Source organism: Cucurbita moschata, unplaced genomic scaffold (genome assembly GCF_002738365.1).
Source record: "Cucurbita moschata cultivar Rifu unplaced genomic scaffold, Cmos_1.0 Cmo_Scf00020, whole genome shotgun sequence".
Classification (NCBI taxonomy): Eukaryota; Viridiplantae; Streptophyta; class Magnoliopsida; order Cucurbitales; family Cucurbitaceae; genus Cucurbita; species Cucurbita moschata.
Genome location: NW_019268536.1, coordinates 3103477 through 3126326, shown reverse-complemented (window position 1 = coordinate 3126326; position 22850 = coordinate 3103477). Strand labels below are relative to the sequence as shown.

The 22850-nt window shown below is 35.7% G+C and overlaps 3 protein-coding genes across 4 annotated transcripts; 2 read left to right on the top strand and 1 right to left on the bottom strand.

The window, feature by feature from the left end:
- The first annotated feature begins 1993 nt into the window (after window positions 1-1993).
- On the top strand, window positions 1994-8600 carry LOC111457629 (polyadenylate-binding protein-interacting protein 3-like). 2 transcript variants are annotated; one of them, XM_023099940.1, is made up of 15 exons: window positions 1994-2306; window positions 3337-3494; window positions 3574-3738; window positions 3878-4014; window positions 4254-4441; window positions 5098-5275; window positions 5383-5616; window positions 6197-6324; window positions 6459-6516; window positions 6612-6645; window positions 6953-7257; window positions 7405-7557; window positions 7758-7856; window positions 7953-8015; window positions 8168-8600. In XM_023099940.1, exons 2-15 carry the CDS (start codon window positions 3356-3358, stop codon window positions 8195-8197), a joined length of 1911 nt encoding a protein of 636 aa, XP_022955708.1. In that variant the 5' UTR covers window positions 1994-2306; window positions 3337-3355; the 3' UTR covers window positions 8198-8600. The 2 variants fall into 2 exon arrangements, with proteins under 2 accessions (XP_022955708.1, XP_022955707.1); XM_023099939.1 differs by having other exon boundaries at window positions 6609-6645.
- A 6280-nt stretch (window positions 8601-14880) lies between these two features.
- Window positions 14881-15741, top strand: LOC111458021. Its single transcript, XM_023100501.1, has one exon. The coding sequence runs from the start codon at window positions 14881-14883 to the stop codon at window positions 15739-15741; it is 861 nt and encodes a 286-aa protein (XP_022956269.1).
- A 1321-nt stretch (window positions 15742-17062) lies between these two features.
- On the bottom strand, window positions 17063-17551 carry LOC111458020 (uncharacterized mitochondrial protein AtMg00810-like). Its single transcript, XM_023100500.1, has one exon. The coding sequence runs from the start codon at window positions 17549-17551 to the stop codon at window positions 17063-17065; it is 489 nt and encodes a 162-aa protein (XP_022956268.1).
- Window positions 17552-22850: the final 5299 nt, after the last annotated feature.

Genomic DNA, 22850 nt, shown 5'->3' with positions numbered 1-22850 from the left:
TTTATAGTATGAGCTTAAAATTTAATGTACATTACTTCTCTACACCTTATCCATGTACGCACAAATGGACCCACCAAGCAGGTGCATACGTACCCCTTAGGTCTGCCCTTTAACTAGTGCACACTTACATTGCCGAAGCCATGAAGGGAAACAAGCTTTGATATTGTGGCGTGTACAATCAGTATCATAACATCATGATGAACATACATGTTGTAAGGTTCACGTCTGTACTAATTACAACGAGGTGATATCTCGATGCACGTGACATACAATATGCATGAAGTTTCCATAACTTTAAATTATATATGTTGAGAATGATGCTTTGATACCATATTAAGAATAAAACTCTGATACAATGTTAAGAATAAGAAACAAAAGTGGGATGAAAAGCCCAAGAAACATAGGTGGGATCAAAAGTTCAATTTTCATTAATATTTACAGCGTTTAAATAGAATACAAACTACAAACTAAATGATAGAAACAAGAGAAAATATTCTACCAACCAAATCGAAAGATATAAAATATATCAAATATACTATTAACAAATTTCTAAATACAAGAGAAAAATCTATGCTATATAAAATATATTCTAATAATATAATATGCAAATCGTAGGTTCGTTATTTCATAAACATTTTGATGAATACATTTTTAGCACGTTAACGGCTCATAATCTTAAATATAATCATACTAATATAGAGTGCATGACGTATCTTGACATAAGTCATAATACATTATCGACATGACATATATTAAATTATTTAATTAATGGGACAAAAAAAAGTATATAAAAGAGGAAAATAACAAATCTTCATAAACAATAATGTAATATGAAGTGAAAAGTAACATTTTTTAAAAGTTGAATATCAAAAGAAAAACCACAAATTTATCTCATAATTAATTTTAGATTATTTTAATTGACTTATTAGGTAGGGTGTATATATAAACGTGACACACAACAAACCCGAACGGTCCCAACCCGAATTATAAGGGGTTGGTCGGGTTGGATTAGCATTATGAGTTGGGTTGGGTTAATTTTTTTGAACCCAAATAGATCCGGTCTAGTTTCAGGTTCATTGGGCAATACTTCGAGTTAACTCGAACCGAAAACAATTTTATAATATACATCGTAACGTACATTACCAAATATATAGCGCCAATTGTTTTGCTTATTCAGTGGGCAAAACTTCGGGTTTTATTAGTTCATTCAGTGGGCAAAACTTCAAGTTTTATCCGTTAATTCAGTGGGCAGAACTTCGGGTTTTCTCAGTTAATTCAGTGGGCGAAACTTCGAGTTTTCTCAGTTAATTCAGTGGGCGAAACTTCGGTTTTTGTTAGTCAATTCAGTGGGCAAAACTTCGGGTTTTGTTAGTTAATTCAATGGGCAAAGCTTCGGGTTTTGTTAGTTAATTCAGTGGGCAAAACTTCGGGTTTTATTAGTTATATATTTAATGTGCACATAAATATATAACTAAACACGACAAAAAATTAGCTAAGCACCTTTACCAAATTACCAAATTTACGATACCCAATAAAAATTCAAAAAACCGAAAGATATTTTTATACCAACAAGGTGCATTTTTTTTTTCCGATAGCTCAATCATAGTAGCTACAAAAGCTACATTGCTCAGATAATTCTATGTTAAATGACCTCGTATAAATTTTCGTATGATACATGTGAGTAAAGACAAAATATATTGAAATAACTCGTGTTAGTTTGTATAGACAATTTTTACTCTTAGAAAACGTTAATGCAATTTAAATAATTTTTTAATAAAAAATTAATTAATCTATGCTTTAATTTAATTAATTATTAGACTGACCAATAATAATAATTATTTAGAATATCTTTATATTATTTATTTTGAAGGGAGAGATTAAAATAATTATATTTTCGGTTGTGTTTTTAAAAAAATAATTACAGTAAAAAATAATTAATAGTTTTATTTTAGTCCCCTTGAAGCGTCCTTAAATAGGTCGCAGTTTTCATATGTCGTCCTTTCACCCCACCCGAAGGCATTTGGTGCTATCATTTCGAGGCCGCATCGACCCTCTCTCTCTCTCTCTCGCTACAATTTCCCTCTCCTTTCTGCGGTCTCCTGTGGTTCTCTGTTCCCGATCACCATCTTTGATCTTGCGATTTATCTGCATTCTTCGCATCATAAAGAAACCCTAATTTTTCGACCAGGAACCAGCCTCCTTCCTTGCACCGTTCCCTAAACCCTAATAGAATCCACCTCCCCTGTTTCCATCTGCGACTCGCCGCTTTTCTTTGTTAATTCTATCGATTATTTGCGTCTATCCAGGTGAGGATCATGTTTTGAATGTTGTTGTGTCAATTTCATATTTTTTGTGTTTTTTTTTTCTCCCCTGTTATGGAGCTATCGATGCTTTTAGTTTTCTCTCTTGGAGCTGTAATTTCTAGGGGCTTTGGTTTTTAGTGGCTTGGCTATTTTGGATGATAGAAAACGGACGATAAAACTGACATAAAAATTGATGATATTAGGTTTGAGGTTCACTTTGATGGGCTTGCTTGTGAAAGTGTTTCGATTGATTTACCATCTGGCATTTGGTAGATTTTTCAATTTTGAATTGTTGATCTTTTCCTTATTTGGTTGCATTTTCTTGCGGAAGATTGATTGGATTTGGTTTTCTTTTTACTTATCCTTTCTCCGAACATTATGCCACTGTTCTTGTTTTTCTGTTGTGGTATCAATATTTTTTTACGATCTTGCTGCTAGACGTCGTTTATTTGTTCATTGTATGTTTCAAAGTCGGAGAAACAAAGCATGCCTGGACAGTGAACTTTACTGTAAGTTCGGTAATTTAAGCGATTAAGTCACACTCAGATATTTCTCTATCAACATTGCTTGTTAGACCACATGAGGATCAGCATTGGGAAGAAAGTGGATTAAAAATGTGTAATCTGAATTTTGATCCGAGGTCAAAATCTTCAAATGGGTGTACTTCGTTTGATTTATTTATAGTCAATATTTAGTGGGTCCCTGGATTTCCTTTCAATTCCATAGGAATTATACTATTTTGCTACTTCCACTGTTGCGATAGTTGAGCTTAACCAGATTATTTTCATCTTCTTCCTTATTATCGCACTAGAAAATCGTAGTAACTCTTAAAAAAATTCTCCTCAGTAGCTTGTGTCATTACTTTTCAAGGGCTAATGATTTTCCTGAATATATTTTTCTGTCCTGTCTACTGTAGGACATCTATTCTCCTTCTGTTGCATGTTACTCTTGCATAGAAAGCATGATATTTAATTCAAACATATTAGTATTTGGCAGAATGGTGATTCCATATATTTCTACCTTCTCTCAATAGGTTCTGGATTGCAACTGATATGAATCTACAACAATCCATAAATTCCAAGCCTTCTGCTAATGGTTTTGGACGTCGTAGAGGCGATAGGGATGTAGGAACTAAGTTTGAGAATAAATTTCAGCCTGGAAAGTCAAACCCCAACAGATTAACTAATACAAGTGAGTTTCATTATCCGTTTTATTTTTTGTTAAATTAACTCGTACTTGACTTTATTCTCTCTAATATTTGTTTATGCAGGAGCACTGGCTGCTGGTAGCAAAGACGGAACTTTTGGGAGTTCATCACATGATCGATTAGTCTATTTAACAGCATGTTTTATTGGACAACATGTAGACGTCCAGGTTAAAAATGGATCTATATACAGTGGAATATTCCACTCAAGCAATACTGAAAAAGATTTTGGTATGTTCTCTTTCCACTACTTTTCTTAATGTCAAATGTATTTCACAAGCAGCCTTATAACTAATTTTTTTATCCTTGCATCATCTGTAATTCTATAAGCTGGTGTCTTTAGCAGTGTTTATTTGATCCTCATTTTCAGGAATTATATTAAAAATGGCACGCTTGACAAAAGATACTTCTTCACGGGGGCAGAAAACCATTGGAGACTCGTTGATTAAGGCTCCTTCCAAGACTTTAGTAATACCAGCTAAAGATCTCGTGCAAGTTATAGCCAAGGTTCTGCTTTTGCTATTTAAGAGTCTTATTATCTTTTTTTTCCCCATTCTTGTGATAATAACAAGCAGTCATGGGGTCTTCTTTCTAGTGTGGTTTCTTTTGTAGCATTTCAACGGAATATTATGTCAGTATCTGTTGACCATGAAAGATTGTCTGTTAATCTATGGTTTCTCATAGCCATCTTTCGTTCTCAATTTATCTTCAATAATATGATCATTCTGCTTGACAATTGATTACAGGACGTGACTGTTACAAAGGATGGACTATCAAATGAAGTTGATTATGAAAATCAGGAACTTTTGATAGACAGTATTATTTCACAGTCTCGTCAACATGATGCAGAAAGAGAATTGAAACCATGGGTACCTGATGATGATGATCCTCAATTTCCTGAGCTGGATAACATATTTGATGGTCCATGGAATAGGTTGTTATGCATTTCCCTCAAACCTTGTTACTCATTTTTTATTTTGGAAATTCTCTAATCATGTGGAGTTCCCCTGTAATGTGATTGCAATCCATCGAGCCCCAATATTTGCTCACTTTTCTATCAAGTTAATTTATTTGCGTATGAGAATTTTGTGAACTTGGACCGACCAGCTACATCTTGCATCTACATATCTTTAAAACCATCACTTTTTTGGCAAAACATCACTATTTGCAGAATAAGAAGAGTATTGTTGTGGCTGGACATGGTCATGGTTAACAAAGTGATTGCTAGAATTAAATGCATTTGTTGGGCACGAGTTTAAGATATTTATATTTCTCTCAATCAATTTCTATATTTTTTTTTAATTTTAAGCTTTTGGTGATGAATGGATCCCCAAAGCCAGTGTCTGAGGTTTATTTCATTATTAATGTGTACTTGTTCTCATTGGTTGCTTGAATCTCAAAGACTATAATTGCAGGTAATCTTATATTCTTACAGGGGCATCGTATTATTTTAAATATGGGACGTCAGTTCCTGAAGCAGTTGATATAATTTCTGTTATACCTTATATGTTTCTTTAAAGGTTTTCAAATTACTTTTGTTACGTTCTTATATACATTTTTATATGTGCTTCTTGTTGTTGCTTATTTTAGGAGTTGGGATCAGTTTGAAGTCAACGAAAAACTTTTTGGAGTTAGAAGCACTTTTGATGAAGAACTCTATACCACAAAGCTTGAGAGAGGCCCTCAAACAAGAGAGTTGGAAAAGGAAGCTTCAAGGATAGCTAGAGAAATAGAGGGGGAGGACACTGAAGATCTTCATTTAGCAGAGGTAGTTTTTGGCATCTGATAGCATTCCTCAAGCTGCATTTTGCAGGCCATAGAATTTGATCCAACTTTTCTGAAACTCAATATTTTCCTTTTATTTTATTTAAACAGGAAAGAGGTATTGATCTCCATGATAAGTTTGATATTGATGAGGAAACCAGGTTCTCTTCTGTATTTCGTGGGAAGGTGGCTGATGATAGCGGATTTGATGAGAATGAAGACATATCATTCAATTCACGTAACATGGAAACCTTTGGGGGGTCTTCTAGCTCTGATATTAGGCTTGCAGACACATTGTCTGGAAAATGGAGTGATGCAGCTTCTGTCTCAAGCTCTTCATCCTTGGTATTTCTTGAATTGACTTTTATTATAATCTCCTTGTGGTTTTAATTCTTCAGTATGTTGATCAAGTATTTTTAGGAAAATAGTAGCGGCTCAAATGGATAATAATATTGTCATTTCAAAAAACTATGTTTGAATGCATGGAGTATTAATTTTTTCTTAGCAGTGGCTTGACTTTATTTTCTTAAATGTCCTATGGAAATTGTGTAGTCCCACATCTTCAAGTCTAAGCATTTTGTTATCATTAGGTTGATCAGACCATTTTTTCAAATTAATCTTGTAAAAAACTGGATTAAGACTTGGAACATCTTGATAGTCTTACGCATGCCTAGCTCAAAGTTATTATTGTTTATTTTCTTCTAAAAATAAATATATAGTAATGACGGGTCAATCATTTCAAGATGGTGCTGTTGAGAGTTTGTTTGGTTATTTATCCTGCTTGGTTTATGTTCTACTGTAATCGGTTAAATTGAGGTCTTTTTCCTCTTATGAATAAAAGAAGAGGTTTTTATCTTGCCGTTTTATGTTCGTTTATTGCTTCTAGAGATGAATGAAATGGAGGCTAACTTGTCCCGAATTGCAGGATCAAGCACAACCCTCCCTGACAAATATGGGTGTAGATCTATCTAGATCTACTCCTATTAATCATGCCAGACAACTCGCATCTGAAAATTCATGCAAAAGTTGCCCAACTTTGGAAATTGAAAGCAGGTTTGTACTTTTACAATATGCTATTGTTTTTTCCTGGAGGACAATGGATTTCCGGACTCAGTAAGAAATGATGTTTTGAAGACCACATATTCATAATTGTGATTGATTTTCTGGTTTGAATGTCTAAAATATAGGATCCAGGACAAACATCATGGGGAGAATGCTGCGGAAGAGTCTGTAGAAAAGGACATGGTAGGTTTTTAAAATAGTGTTTGTAAAATCTGCTTTGTTGCTTATTGTAAAGTTTTCCTGGACTTACTCGTTCTATTCTTCTATTATTGCAGCAGGGAGTTAATGACTCTCAATTAGCTAAATGCGATGGTGAGTCATTTTCTGCACACTTCCTAGCTTATAATATGTTAGGATTCAATTACTATTTTGATTGAAGGTTTAAAGTGACATGTACCAGATGCTAGTCGTAGGCCATAGTCAATCTTCCTTGAAGAGATTTTTTTTTTCCCTTTCCATTTTCTGGTGATAACTCTCTCTTGCTGGTCTATTTGTGTTGTGTTGCGTTGCTTATTGCATTCAACATGCAGATTCATCTCTAAATTTACCATTAAGTTTGATTCTTCTCTACTCATGTTAGTTATTGCTGCTAATTGGAATTTGGTGATGGAAACAATAGATTTGCAGCCACTAAAGAAAAATGGATCTGATGGAGGGATACTGCCTAATGTTGCCTCACATGCTCCATCTTGTGCTCCATCAAAGCATAATGAGAAGTCAAGTCCTCCCGAACTATCTGATGACCCAGAATCTGGCAAATCTCGTGGAGAAGTTCAAATGTTGAACATTAGTGGCCGACCTGGTAGTTCTGTATCAATGAATTCAGATGGTGCTGCTGGTACATCTAGTGGTCCTGTATTATCTCCTAGCTCATCAATGGGATCACTATCTTCTGAAAAATCAACCCTTAATCCTCGTGCTAAGGTATTCTTTTTTTGCCTAAGGTATTCTTTTTTTGCTGGACACGTTCAGCAAGCGTAGGACGATCATGAAGGTTTTTTATTTTTTATTTTTATGAGTTAAAAACTAGCGTCTTTGGCTCTTTTACGTTTTGCCTACAATTGTGAATAGGAATTCAAACTCAATCCTAATGCAAAGAGTTTCACCCCATCTCAAGCACCTGTTAGGCCACCTTCACCAGCATCTATGTCTGATGGTTCGTTCTACTACCAGGCCAACATACCTGCAGTGCCCCATATGCATGGGATGCCTTATGGTGTTGGAGTAAGTACATGTATATTGTCTTGTTGTGTTGTTTCTCTCAAAAAAATTAGCTTCTATGAAAATATAACTGTTTATACATTTTTTATGGATGGCCTGGCAGTGGCAAATAAATTCAACTTATCTGTTGATTTATCATATCTGCCAGAATCTACTACATCTAGATCCTCTATAATAGTTTCCTACTATTCATGGTTCTGCAGATTGGGCCTTCATTTCCAGGTCACCAGCCTGTTGTTTTCAATCCAATGGTTGCACCAATGCAGTCACCACATGGATATGTTCAGCCAAATGGACCTCAAGTATGGTTTACTGAATATATGAAGTACGGCGTTCTTTATTTCCTTATTCTAAATTCAAAGTTCCGTACATAATAACTTTTATTCCTTTGAATGCAGTATGCACAACCCATGCTTCTTAGCCACCCGAGGCATGGCATGTACATGCCAGGTTACCAACCTGTAAGTGCCCCTCAGATTGTCTTGAGCCTTTTAAAATATTTTTCCTATACAGTTCACCTAGAAAAGATAATACTTGGGTGACTGTTGCGTTGATATCTTGTCTGCATTTATCTCGCGAGCCTTATGCATTTCAAATCTTCTTATATGAACAGGAAATGCCATACAAGGGGCGTGAGTATTAAACAGTCCCGCTGATGCTGCTCTGCAGTCTTCCTACTGGATTCTAAGCTTTTTGAACACAGTGCTTTCATCAAACTTGCAGAGACAAAAACACACTGGGGGTGGGAGGGAGTCGCTTGGGATGGGGAGGAGTTTATGGCTTTCAGTTGAATCACCTTTTCCCTCATCCCATGAATTTGGTAGCTTTGAAATTTCTCAAAATAACCACCAAAATCACATCGCGTTGTTTCCCGATCCTTTATTTATCAATCAACAGTTGAATGTTTGGGGGTTTGGTTTGTTTGTTTGGTCTGCTTTCGGCATTTTGTACTATATACTTGTATGCCCTCTATGCAACATCACAGGCTCTTTATGTAAAACTTTATAATAATTGAAATATCTTAATCCTGATTTTTAGGTGTGCAATAAATGGAAAGGGTTGGGCCAGGCAGGGGATTGGAGTGAGATGTAAACTTTTATATCTCTTTCTTCGTTATATGGTCGTGGCGATGATTTGGTATATTCGATTTTACTTTGGATTTGTTACTTTCATAGATTGAATTGCTTGTAGAACTGTGTTGTCGAGTTGGACTTGGGTTGGTTAGGCCTCGACATCATTTGTTATGACATTGGAGCATTGGAGTATCGATATCATCAGTTGTGTAATTTTCTTGATAATGGTCTTGTTCTATATATTTGTATTTCTAGTTCCTGAATTTGTGGCTCGCCTCTGAAATGAGGTCTTTAGTATGTTTGGTAAGCAAGAACGTCAAGACCAAACTTGGGGCATTGATTACTGAAGAGATAAAGCTAAGGTTGTCATATTCTGAGACCTGTGCATGTAGTCGATCGAATTAGAATTTGAATATGAAAATGTTTGGAGAAGACATTAACAAATGATTAAAGTACTCATAATAGATGGAAGTAAAAATACAGCTTCTTGGGGCTTGGTTGTTTCTGGACGATTGCTTGGGGCTTGGTTGCTTCTTTTCCTGGAGTACCAAGTAAATCATAATGTGTACCTCAATTTGTCTCCAAAATGGTGTTTCCATTAGTCCAAACGGATTATGGTCTTGCATGACTTGAGTATGTCCTTTGATGGACGAAACAAGCACTCATTTTCTTCTCCAACAAGGCTCGAACCCGCTTTGACTTCTAGGACGTCATGCAAAACCGAGATGTGAAAGAGACTCTCAGAATTACAATTCGACACCAAATATGTTTGGACGATGTTTTTGTCCTATTGAACCAATGTGCTCAAAAGTTGTGCATTATCTTGGAATCTTTTGAACTAATAAAAGTCCAAAATGAGCAAACTAGATTTGATAGGTGATATCAAGGATAAAAGATTATCTAACTAAGGAAAATTCAAAATCTATTAACTGGATTTTACAAGTCATTTTAATGATAATTTGGTGACTACCATAGTACTTTTTGAACCAAGAAAAGCTCACAATCAACCCACAAGATGAGTCGATCAAAGAATATCTTAAGGCCACCTTGATGAGTTATTTCAACGAGTCTTAAGATCACTTTGCCAGAGGGATTGATAGTCTAAATGTCCAAAATCGCTCTATAAGAACTAAAAATAGGAAAGGTTTTAAAGAAAACATAAAAAAAGAGTTATACCCCAAATTAGGCCGGAAAAATAGTACCAAGAGTGAAATCGAGATAGGATGAACCCTATCACCTATCTAAAATTCAAACTCAAGGTCCAACCAAATCATTTCCTCGTGGAGACCACATTTTGCCTCCACTAAAATACATTCGGTGTATATATCCCCATCTAGATTTTGAGTTCAACAAAAAGTGAAAATGAGATGCTTAATCATCTAACCTTTTAGTAGAAGATAAATGCTTTACCCCAATCAAACTATAATCCTTTTTGATAAGATGTTACCTACTTCAAACTTAACTTCGTATTATCAATTTGAGACGGTATAAAAGAACGTAGTTACCAAAATATATTTCATACTGCCAAAAATTTTAGAGCATGCATACGTGTTCAAATTCTTGTTTTTTATTTTTCACAAATTCACAAAAAAATGAATCAATCTAAGTTTTTGTTAAATTATAATTTTTTCTATCTAATAAGTCTTTGTATGGTACATTCTTAAAGTTCCATTTTTCTTATGCTTCATATATTAAACATTTTCGAAACTAACAAATTTACTAAAAATAAAATTGAAAGTTTAATATGCATACAAAAAAAATAAAAAAAAAAGTAAAGAAATTTTATGTCTTAAAGAGATTCTTAATTTAAAAAAACTTCGGATATACATTTATGGATTAGATACAAAATTAAAAGTTCGGAAATAAACACAAGTTGCATGTCTAAAACTTATTGAAATTTACAACCTTATTAAACACAACATTTAAAATTTATGGATCTATCAAACAAATTGAAAATTTAGACGGACCTTTTCTAAAGTTTATGAATCTATTTAATAAAAAATTGAAAATTGAAACAACAAAAGTTGTAATCCATCTAGTTTTTAATATTCAAAAGAATGTAATTTAGAAATGGTAATTTTGTATTTAAAAAAAATGGTAAAAAATTGGAAAAAGGGTGTTCAATTCAAGGGACAAAATGGTAATTTTGTCCATTTAGGAGTATGGATAAGCCCCTAATCAATGTTCTAACGAGGAGGAAGAAAACAGAGAAATAAAAGGAAAAGGAAAAAAAAGTTACGGTTTGAAGGAGTGGTTGGAGGTGAAAAATTAGATCGACGGTTTGGAATCGGAATTTCGTCGGAGATCCTTTACAAGAAATAGTCGGAATGTTGAGGATAACAACTTTGGGCATGTGATTTGTTCGAATCTGTCAAGAAATAGTAAGGTTGAGGTAAGATTTTCCGTTTCTTGTCAAATTTTTCCAAGACCCATGAGTTTTACTAGGAATTAAGTTCTAAATTTTTAGTATGAAGAGGTTTTCACAAGTTTCGTGAAGAAAGCTGAAGTTGATTTGACGGAAAGATGATGTTCTAGCTAACGTAAAAAGATGTAAGTTTTGTGAGTTTTGAATTCTGAACCAACTTTGGACTCGGTCATTTCTTACCGTGGTTGACTGAAAATTACAAGAAAAATATATTTGTAAAAGATAGGAAATGCGTTTGTGGGAGATAGACGCGTGTCAGGTGTGCATAGAGTCACATGTCAAGCGACGAGAGGAGCCTAAACAAGTCACACGTCACGCAGCGAATTGAGTGACTCGTCATTTCACCTTGTCCGACTAGCTACCGCAAATCTGACAGTTTCATGCGCGCGCCAATAGAATTATTTCACGTGTCAAACAAGAAGTGGGCATACTCCTCTTCCTAGGCACGTTGGTATGTGCGTGTGAGTGTGCACGTGGGCAGCCCTTCTTTGTGTGTGAGCGTGCTTGTAAGCGTATGAGTATACCTTTTTACCTTGTTTGACCTTTGTTTATCAGGGTTTCACTCCAATTTTTATACCAACCCTGTTTTGACTTGAATTAAGATCTAGAGAAATTTCAAAATTTTTTGGAGTTCTTAACGAGTGGAAAAGCTAACTCAGTAAGGCATGCGTCATCCAAGTAAGTAACTATATAGACTTTATATAAGTACTACTTGTAGAGATCGCTAGGACATGCTAGCATGCGAACATTCTTTACTTTAGGTCGTTAAAATTTACTATGTTAAAGAATTTGCAAGGATGTATTTGTATGAGTATATACAATATGTATGTTATGGAAAAATTATCGTTATGCCCCTAGGTTAAGACTTCCGAGAAGCATGTTGTTTTAGGTTTTCTGCAAGGTAGAAAGAGAATGTGCGTGATTATAATATGAGTTGGGCAACAGGGATGAGTATGCTACCCAAGATGCAAGAAATTGCCAAAATACTCCTCTAATGAGATTTGTGATGAATTCTATTTTATATACTTTCCGTTAGGTTAGAAATAAGGATAAGCTATTGTGATATGTGTTCGAGATGATTGATAGATGATATCTCCCTGTTCAGCTTGTTTGGTTGTATGTTTGCATAATATAGTAGGTTTAGCTCCAAGTCGTTGATTGTGGGTTTTCCATGTAGAGTGAATTTATTTGCACAGAGTTAGAACTAGGGCACTAGAGTTAGGTGAGCTAGACGACGACCTACGTCAGGATGCTTTCAATAGACTAAGCACCTTAAGACCGGGAGCAATAGTTAGAGACCCTAGTGCTCCTAGACTTAGAAAGATTCAAGAAGTTAGAACATAGTACCCTAGAGCCAGAAGTCCGTGTTAAGCCATCTAGTTGCTTTAGGAATCCAATAGACCTCCTTAACCTCTAGGTATCACCCGTGGTAACATTAAGACTATGTGTCCCATGCTTTAGATGATCGATATGATTATCTCCCTAACAAGCATGTACTAGAGAACCAAGTTAAGATCAGGGCGCTATAGCTAGAGTAGTTTACATGTTGACCTAGGTTAATACATTTTTTAGTAGACAATGCACCCTAGGATTGAGAGTGACGATCACAAAGGTATAGACATATGTGCACTCAGCGAGTAGGTTAGCTCGAGGAGTTTGTCCTAGACGTCCTGGAGACAAGAGACAAACTTTAAACTGTCTAGACTGTTAAGATCGCATAACAACACACACTGGATCTAGATGAACACAAAGAACAAGAGTGAGAAAATGCAAGGAGGTTCGATTTACTTCTTCCCTTTGGTCAACAATGAAAGCACCACCAGATGAATACTCGATTTCTTGTTTGCGAATGCTTTTGTTGAAAATTGTATATCAAATTTTAGTTTCTTAGATCCTGGGAAACTGTTGATCACAACAATAACAATATCTCAAGACTCAGGTAAAGATGACATTAAAATCAATACTTTAATTTCATCTTCATTTTCCCCGAACTCAGTTGACTTATAATCATATTGAATTCATTTATATGATCTGCAATAGATCCACCTTTAGACATTTGTAGATTGAACAATCTCCGCATCAAATACACCTTATTCACAGCCAACGATTTTTCGTACATATTCGACAACGTCTTCAACAGGTCTGACGTTGTTTTATCTTTAATGATGTTGAACGCCACATTTCTTGACAACGTCAACCAGATTAACCCTAAGGCTTGCCGATTCTAGAGCTTCCACTGTTTCGTGGTTATAGTATTCGGCTTCACCCAGATAGAGGTTCATGGAAATCTTTCTGGTACAGATAATTTTCAATTTGCATCTTCTAGAAATAGAAATCGGATCCATCGAACTTCTCAATTTCAATTTTTGAGCTTTCCATCTTCACAAATCGTGGTGAATCTAGCCTAGCTTTGATATTAGGTGTTAGGATCGTACAATAACAAAAGAGAGAAAATGTAAAGAGAAATATTAACTAGAAGTTTATATTGATGACTTCAAGTATATACAGTAAAAACATACCGAGAATGCAGAAAATGCATTTTCAAAGCACTGACAAGGGGTGTACATATATGGTTCAATTTAGTATACATAACTTTACCGATTACTTTATATGACCATTTACTTTATATGTCATTTATCATATATAACTTTAATATGTATAACCATTTGGTAAACTATAATTAAGCAGTAGACTCCATAACCTAACATAGATGACCCTAAGAATCTAGTAGACCTCCACGACATCCAAGAATGACAAAGGTAGTCTTCAGGCCGTTAGCAGTTACTCAGTCGAAATTCCTAGAGCTTAGAGTAAAGCCCGTGGACACCTATTAGATTAAAGACGTGACAAGAGCTTATAAGTAAGTTGATTACTTAGTATTTTTAATACTTGGTCACCATTTTTTTTTCCAAGAGTTTGCACGATGTGTTTGAGGTGGAGGAGTGTTTGAGAGCTGTGCGGTCACAGAAGGGGTCATTACGAACCGTAAGTCCGTCTTTGTATTTCATTTTGTAATTTTATTCTAAACCCATTTTCTCTTTTGTATTAAATTTGAACAACATTGATGTAAAGAGATTAATTTTCTATTTAATTGTGCATTATTTGTTGTTTTTATTTCGATTTAAATTTGGTTTTCGTCTTTTGTTTAATATTACTTTTATTTATGTTTTAGTCCTTGTATTTTTAGTCATGGTCCAAATTTTGAGGGACCCAAAACAACATATATTTTTATAAATAATCCCTTGTTGGCTTGCTCACCACCATTTCGATATAATATCTCGAGAATATATTAATTATGAAATATATCGATTTGATTGGTAGTATATTTTATTTTATTCTAAATATTTAATTAGTTTATATTTTTTATTAGTTGATAGCTGTTATCCTGTTATCCTCTTTAAAGGTTATGAATATCAATGAGAATACATACTTTGATCCCAATTATATTTCTCATTCTTAACACTTTTGCATGAACGGATTCGTGAAATCGCCGAAGAATGTTGCAAATTACTTGTTGCCCACTCAAACTTGGATGAATATGGGTTATGAATATGTCACTGCCTCCGTAAGGCGACATATCCTTATGATTTGTTAGTCAATGTTCTTCTTCTTGAATTGGTCACCACTATTTCCTATATAGTAATTTAGTGGTCAATGTCGTGGAAAGTTTCACCTATAATCCACTTAAAAATACAAATCTCATCTCTAAATGTTGGACAATTAAATTGTTGGTGAAGAAATTTATCATTTGGAGGTGGATTAAACGAGAAACAAATGGAGTGTTCCAAGTCTCAAGAGGCCGGAGGCAATGATGAAATTAGGATAACGATGCCGCCTATTGAAAGGAATACAAGAACGTCAAAGATTGGCTTCATTCCAACGTTGAAGACGCAAATTCAAGAAGACCCACAAATTGTTCCAAATGTTCTAATCTTTTGCTTCAATGATACTGAAAATCCATTGAACATGGCGGATTTTGAAGCTCCAAATGTCATGAAAAGAACTAAAAAATGGAGCGTTCAACGAACTAGAAACATGAAAAGAAGAAAAAGAGTATCCAACCAGAAGAGGGGATGGTGGGAGATTTGGAAGAATAGTCTAAAATACAAAGGGGATTGGCTCCAAGAAGTGCAAGGCACGTTGATGTTGGTAGCGACGGTGATAGCAACCGTGACATTTCAAGGTGCAATCGACCCTCCGGGCGGGATTTGGCAACAAGATGTGTGGACTAATTGCAGCTGGAAACAAGGAACAGAGGTGCATGCCCAAGTTGGGACTGCAATAATGGCATGCAAATCTCTCTATGTCTACATACGTTATTTTATGGCGAATTCGATATCGTTCCTTGCATCGGTGAGTGTTATTCTATTAATAGTGAGTGGGTTTCCTTTGAAAAACAGGGTTTTTGGAGGGTTGTTGACATTAGCCATGTGTGTTGCTGTTGCATGCTTAGCGTTTGCATACGTTTGTGGATCGGCTATGGTTAATGGGAATCAAACATCCCAAAGTTACTTATGGGTTTTGCTTCGCGTTTGGTATGGAATTGTTGGGCTTGTTACTCTTTGTTGCGTTATAATTCCTTTTCTCATTTGGGCGGTGAAGACATTTGTTCGTATATTCACAGACTCCTCAAAGGTTTCGCATGTTTCAACAGCACCTTGTAGAGAGACCGAGTATGTGAGTCAATAACTTCGACTTGTTTAAAGTTGAATATTAAATATTATGTTTGAATCATGAGATGGGACAGTTATGTATTGAGAAGTTACGAACATTTATCGAAAAAGTAATTAATCTTAGACTATTTCTAAGAGAAGAATTGTTAGTAGTTTTGTAGCTTTATGTAACCATTAGTTTTTTTTTTTTAATTTTTTTTTATTTATTAAAAAAGGAGTAGAAATCCTTGTAGTATGTTGTGTGAATGCTTCTTTCTACTTTGGTTATTCGTTTTGGAGTATTTAGATGAAGAGTTAAAATCGATAGACTACAGTATATAAATGTATACTACATCTAAATGATGTGAAAGTTCTCTATTTATAATCAAATAAATTACAAGGATATGAAAAGATTAATAAATGAAAAGATACCTATGTGTAATGGAAGACAATATTTGCCTATGATAAAATATCAAATATGATTTTTATGGTAAACTATAGTTCAGTACTAAATATCCTTAACACCCTCGTAAGTTGAGCGTTTGATTTGAACGAACGTGAAACTTGGATCTAAAAAATTCAAAGAGAGGTCGAGAAATTTTTTTCGTGAAAATGTCAACAACCTGGTTCGAAGGAGGCGTAGAGAAATACTTTCTTGGCCAACGAAAACTGCAGAGGGATCGTCTTTTAGCGACAATGCCGCCTTGGGTCCGGCGAGAATATGTGTAACCCACGAAGTAGAAGGGGAAACCTGATTTTTTTTTTAATTTATTATTATTATTATTTTTTATTCAAGAAAACCAAAGGCTTTTATCTAACAATCTCCTCCTAAAACACGCGGTATATCTACCTTATTATTTGAACTACGATTTTTGAGCGAAGTTCCTCAAATTTTACCTGCGATAGAGACTTGGTGAAGATGTCTTCAACCTGTTCTTCTGTTCGGATGAAGTCAATCTTGATAAGCCCCGAGCTGCACACTCTCGGATGTAATGGAACCTGATCTCTATGTGCTTGCTCCGATCATGCAAAACTGGATTTTTGATCAGGGAGATCGTAGCTTTGTTGTCCACGTATAGCATTATTGGATCGCCTTCTCTTCCGATGAGTTCTTCCATCAGTCGCACAAGCCAGACCCCCTGTGTGGCCGCTGTCAAAGCGGCGATGTACTCTGCTTAGCAAGAAGACAGAGCAACTACCTTCTGTTTTGTTGATTGCTAGCAGATCGCGTCGCCTGAGAGAAAGTACATCATCCCGCTGGTGCTCCTACGATCATCAACGTCATCGGCCATATCACTATCACTGTAGCCGATCAGCTCAAACTTCTTCTTTTCTCTCCCTGCACAGTATCTCACACCTCAGCCTCTGGTTCCGGCCACATAGCGCAGGATGCACTTGATAGTCACGAGATGCTCCTCCCTAGGTGCTTCCATAAACCTACTCACGTATCCAACGGAATAGGCGAGGTCAGGGCGTGTGTTTACCCGATAGTGCAGACTCTCCACAATGCTGCAGTAATTGGTGGCGTCGACTGTCAGCATAGTGCTGACCTTCCTTAGCTGGAGCCAGGCCTCCATTGGAGTCCTTGTAGGGTTATTGTCGACTAGTCTAGTTGTGTTCAGCAGCTTCTTCGCGTACGCACCTTGACAGATGGTGATGCCGATAGTACTCTGCTGCACTTCGATGCCAAGGTAGTAGCTGAGCACGCCGAGATCGCTCATCTTGAAGGTCTTTGACATCTCCCTTTTGAATCTTTCAAGAACTTCCATGTTGTCTCTAGTGATTATGAGGTCGTCAACATACACTCCCACGATCAGCCGCTGCTCGCCGTGGCCACGCGTGTACATGCCATGCTCAGAGGCATCGCTTGAACTTCAGCGACAGCAGGGTACTGTCGAGCTTCGCGTTCCAGGTTCATGGTGCTTGCCGAAGCCTGTAGAGTGCCTTGTGTATGCGCAGTACCTTATCAGAGTTGTCATTGTCGAAGAAGCCAGGTGGTTGTCGGACGTAGACAGTCTCCTTCAGCTCTCTGTTGAGGAAAGCGGACTTCACGTCCATGTGGTGGACCTCCCAGGAATGATATTCTCCAATTGCCAGCAACAGGCAGACAGATTCCAACCTTGCCATCGGCGCGAACACCTCTTTGAAGTCCACTCCTTGCTTTTGGATGTAGTCCTTCGCCACGAGACGGGCCTTGTGCTTCACAACTTCTCCCTCTTCGTTACGCTTCAGTTTGAACACCCATTTGAGCCCTATGGGTCGATGTCCCGGCGGCATGTCCTCCAGACTCCATGTCTTGTTCTTAGTGATGGATGCCATCTCTTCCTGCATTGCCTTCAGCCAACACAGGTTCTTCTCCGCTTCGGCTAAAGAGTTCGATTCATCTGCGCTGATGGCATGCAGTTCGATCACCTCTTCTTCGAGCTCGTGCGTCGCCAGTCCCGATGGTTCACCTCCTCCTAGTAAGTCTTCAATCCTTCAGTACCGGTGTTTCAGCAACAACAAAACTCAAAGCTTTCATTCCCTTGCTCTTTTTGTTATTATTATTATTATTATTATTATTTTTTTCCTTCTTCCAACAATGTTTTTTTTTCTCGTTTAGGAAGAAATTGTTGGAAGAAGGGAAAAAGAAGAAAGCCAAGAAAATAACAGAAAGAGCAAGGGAACGAATGCTTTGGGTTTTGTTGTTGCTGAAACACCGAAACACCTGTCGGTCCTAATGTTTCTCATTTGATTGGAGTATTTAAAACAAACTTGGATTCTAAAAATGTTCGAAGTGGCCAACTAAACTTGAGCCTAGCCAAATGGCCAACTAAAAATATGGTACTCATTCTACGGAGTCAAATTGTCTAAAAAAGATTCAACTAACTGATTTAAGAAAAAAACTTAATAAACTAAATAAAGAAATATGTGCTATATCTACTTTATTATTTAAAACTCCTATACTTTATTATTTCAAACTCCGATCTTTGAGCTAACTTTCTCAAATTTTACTGGCACCAGAGACTTGGTGATGATGTCTCCAAGCTGCTACTCTGTTCAGATGAAGTCAACCTTGATAAGCCCTGATGTGCACACTCTCGGATGTAATGAAACCTTATCTCTATGTGTTTGCTCCAGTCGTGCAAAACTGGATTTTTGATCAGGCAGATATAGCTTTGTTGTCCACGTATAGCATTGGTGGATCTCTTTCTCTTCCAATAAGTTATTCCATCAGCCGTGCAAGCTAAACTCTCTGTGTGGCCGCTGTCAAAGTGGCGATGTACTCTGCTTTGCAAGAAGCCAGAGCAACTATCTTATGTTTTGTTCATTGCCAGCAGATCGCGTCGCCTGAAGTAAATCATGCCGCTGATGCTCTTACAATCATCAACGTCACCAGTCATATTACTATCACTATAGCCTGCCTGCTCAAGCTTCTTATTTAGGCTTTTCTTTTTTGTCCTAGATTGCTTTTTCGGTTGCTTTGCCCTCAACGAGCAAACATTCAAGGGGCGGCGCTTGGTTCTTCTCCTCAACCTTCTTCTCATTAGCTTCATCATCATCACTCTTTTTTTCTTCATTTTCGACCTTCACATCCTTCTCCTTCTTCAATCTTGCTTCCTTCTTCGTTGTTGTCTTCTTCGACTCCTTAACAACAAGAACATGAACAAAATTGGGGACAAGGACGCCTTCCTTCTCCATGGTTTTAGGCTTGCTAGTGCAACCACCCATATTTATAAGTTGGATGACGAGAGAAAGGAGTTTAAACGTTAAAAATGAGGGACAAGACTTTTGAGAGAAAGAAGGCCAAATTAGGACCCGCATCAACAAAGTCCACTCGTTGTAGTTGGTCCTCGTCAGCATCGAGTACTGCATAGAGGCAGTTGTCTCCTTGATCAATATATTTTATCTAATATTATATTTAATAATTATGAAATGTCATAAATAAAAGTCTTTCCAAATTTAATTTTTTTAACAACAGAAAACCCAATCCGAAAATAGAGTGTTGGGTTCCTAAAATTTTCGAGTTGAGTTGGGTTACCAATCTAACCAACCCGAATTTTTGGCTGGGTCAAAAAAAATTCTCCCAACCCAACTCAATCCCACCTGATATGATAAGGAATCAATACAAGGGGAATAAGATTCGGATTACCTTGTCGATCGAATATCTCAAGCCAAGAACACTTTGTTTGAGATTCGAATCACTCCAGAAGCAAGATCGATCATGTCTAGCTTCAATGATTCTTGTTGATCAAATATCTCAAACACTTGTTTGAGATTCGAATCACTCCACAAGCAAGATTGATCATGTCGAGCTTGAATGATTCTACATGCAATCTAACTACATAGAATTGCAAAGAAACTTAGCCATTGGCTAAAGAAAAGCACAAATGCTTCTTTTGATATATTTTCCAAGTCTCCCTTACAAATACAACAAACATGGCTTTATATAGCCTCAAAATGAAACTATTGAAGGCATTCCAAAAGTTGTAACATTCACACTTTATGGCCATAATTAGCCATTATGTAAATGTAACCGAAATTAAATAAAAAGTCTTAAAATACAATAACTCTAAATTACTCTAAATTATAACCCACCCAAAATTTACAACAATCAAACTTTATTCTTCTTCAATGTAGCATGAATTGAAACATCTTTTGATTATTTTGATAACCTTTTCTCCACATCTTCATTGAAGCATATTGTATGATTGATGTCTCTTGGTTCATATCATTCTCCACTTCTTCAAGAGTATTCGTCCTCGAATCTATTTGTGAAACTTTGCTGCAAAAAATAAGTTATGGAAATACAAAGAACCTCACAACACTCTCTCACGTGTATACACTCAAGGAATTTTAGGCCACTCTGTTTGCACTCATTTACACAAATGAAGCTCTCATTCTCACCTCTCAAAATTTTAAATAGAGCAAAGATTGAATTTTGAACTTTGGGTCGATTAAAAACTAAAAAGATGAAAATAAATAAAAATTAAATTGAGAAGAAACGCAAAGGAAACATATATCCGATCTTGAGCCTGAAGCTCTGATACCAAATGATATGATAAGGAATCAATACAAGGGAAATAAGATTCGGATTACCTTGTCGATCGAATATCTCAAGCCAAGAACACTTTGTTTGAGATTCGAATCACTCCAGAAGCAAGATCGATCATGTCTAGCTTCAATGATTCTTGTTGATCAAATATCTCAAACACTTGTTTGAGATTCGAATCACTCCACAAGCAAGATTGATCATGTCGAGCTTGAATGATTCTACATGCAATCTAAACTACATAGAATTGCAAAGAAACTTAGCCATTGGCTAAAGAAAAGCACAAATGCTTATTTTGATATATTTTCTAAGTCTCCCTTACAAATACAACATACATGGCTTTATATAGCCTCAAAATGAAACTATTAAAGGCATTCCAAAAGTTGTAACATTCATACTTAATGACCATAATTAGCCATTAGGTAAATATAACCTAAAGTAAATAAAATGTCTTAAAATACAATAACTCTAAGTTACTTTAAATTGTAACCCACCCAAAATTTATAACCATCAAACTTCATTCCTCTTCAATGACATGAATTGCAACCTATTTTGATAATTTTGACAACATTTTCTTCACATCTTCATTGAAGTATATTGTATGAATGATGTCTCTTGGTTCATATCACCACCCATGCACACCCCTAATCATGATATACCCTATTAGACATAATTAAAACACTAAAATCTCATTCGAGTAGAAATACAAGATCTACAGTAACAAAAACAACAATATTCATTAATCTTAAAAAGTTCTCTAAATTAGGTCTTCAAATTCATAAAAGAATTTTGTCTAGCTTAGTGTAAGAAAGTATAAAATTAGTCTAGCAAACAAGAAACTCGTTGTGCCCTAAAATATGGCAAATTCCTTCCGTTCTAGACTTATGTCGAGATATTTAAAATAAACACAAATTAAAATAAATAAATAAAATAACACTTGCAACACATGGATTGAAACACTTGTTTATAATATGATGTTTAAAATTTATAATATAGAAAATCAAACGAGATGAGGAAAGAAAGAGAAACAAACATTTATCTCACAATCATTTGTATAAAGTTTACTTTGTTTTGGAAGACATTTATGTATATTTTATGGAAGTTATTAAAATAATGAATACAATATATAACATATTTGAATCAAATGAGGTCATATCTTACCTTGATTTGGTCAAATAAATGGATATATTAAAAATGTTATTAAAATTAATTAAAGTATTCGATATTTCAATAACAATATCGGGTCAAAGTCACTTCTATAATCGATATTATTTTTATGTTACAAGTAGGCATATCTCAAATGACATAAAATATATATTATCGAAAAGTTCGAAATTTAAACTGGGAGTAATTCTTGGGTGATCTCTTGAGAATTTGCCTAGTATGCTGTGAATGAGAATAAAATATCTTAGAAGGACTCATGTTTGTCTGTGGGGATAGTTTTTACTCTTAGAAGTGTCGTGATAACGTCACAAAGGATGAAAGGGAATATCGGAACCATTAGATGCTGAATCCAGATTCCGAATTCTGGGTATGGGTCGTGATAATAAGACAATCCTACTATTTTTGAATAGGTTGTACAATTTGTCCCTCTTTTATTTCGTCTTGCAAGCATTCCATAGATCGGTAGATTTCATATAAATTTTCATAACAAGCTATCCAAAATGGATAGTTATTAACATGGTTATCACAACATCTTCGTGCTTGGTTGACCTCCTTTCATGACATGCTGCAAAGAATAAAATGAGACAAGAAAATGAATCTTTCCACACCTATGTATCAAAATACATATCTCTCAAGATATCGGTAAAATACAAAGTTTTAGAACAGGACGAGATCTATACAAACACCAAAAATTGTTCTCACATGCACACATTCAATAATTTTTCAAAATCTACTTTATTAATCATTCAGATCCAAGCACATAATACTTTAATCACAATGGTTTTCGACTTTTCCTTAATAAAATAATCGATGACTATTCAAAACAACAAAAACACTAACAATTCTTTTTCTAAAAGGTTGGAGGAATGTAAATTTTCGGTGCGGGATTGCCAGATCTCAGGATTTCAACACGATACTTAATGTTCGGTTCTACCCAACCTCTGAACGAA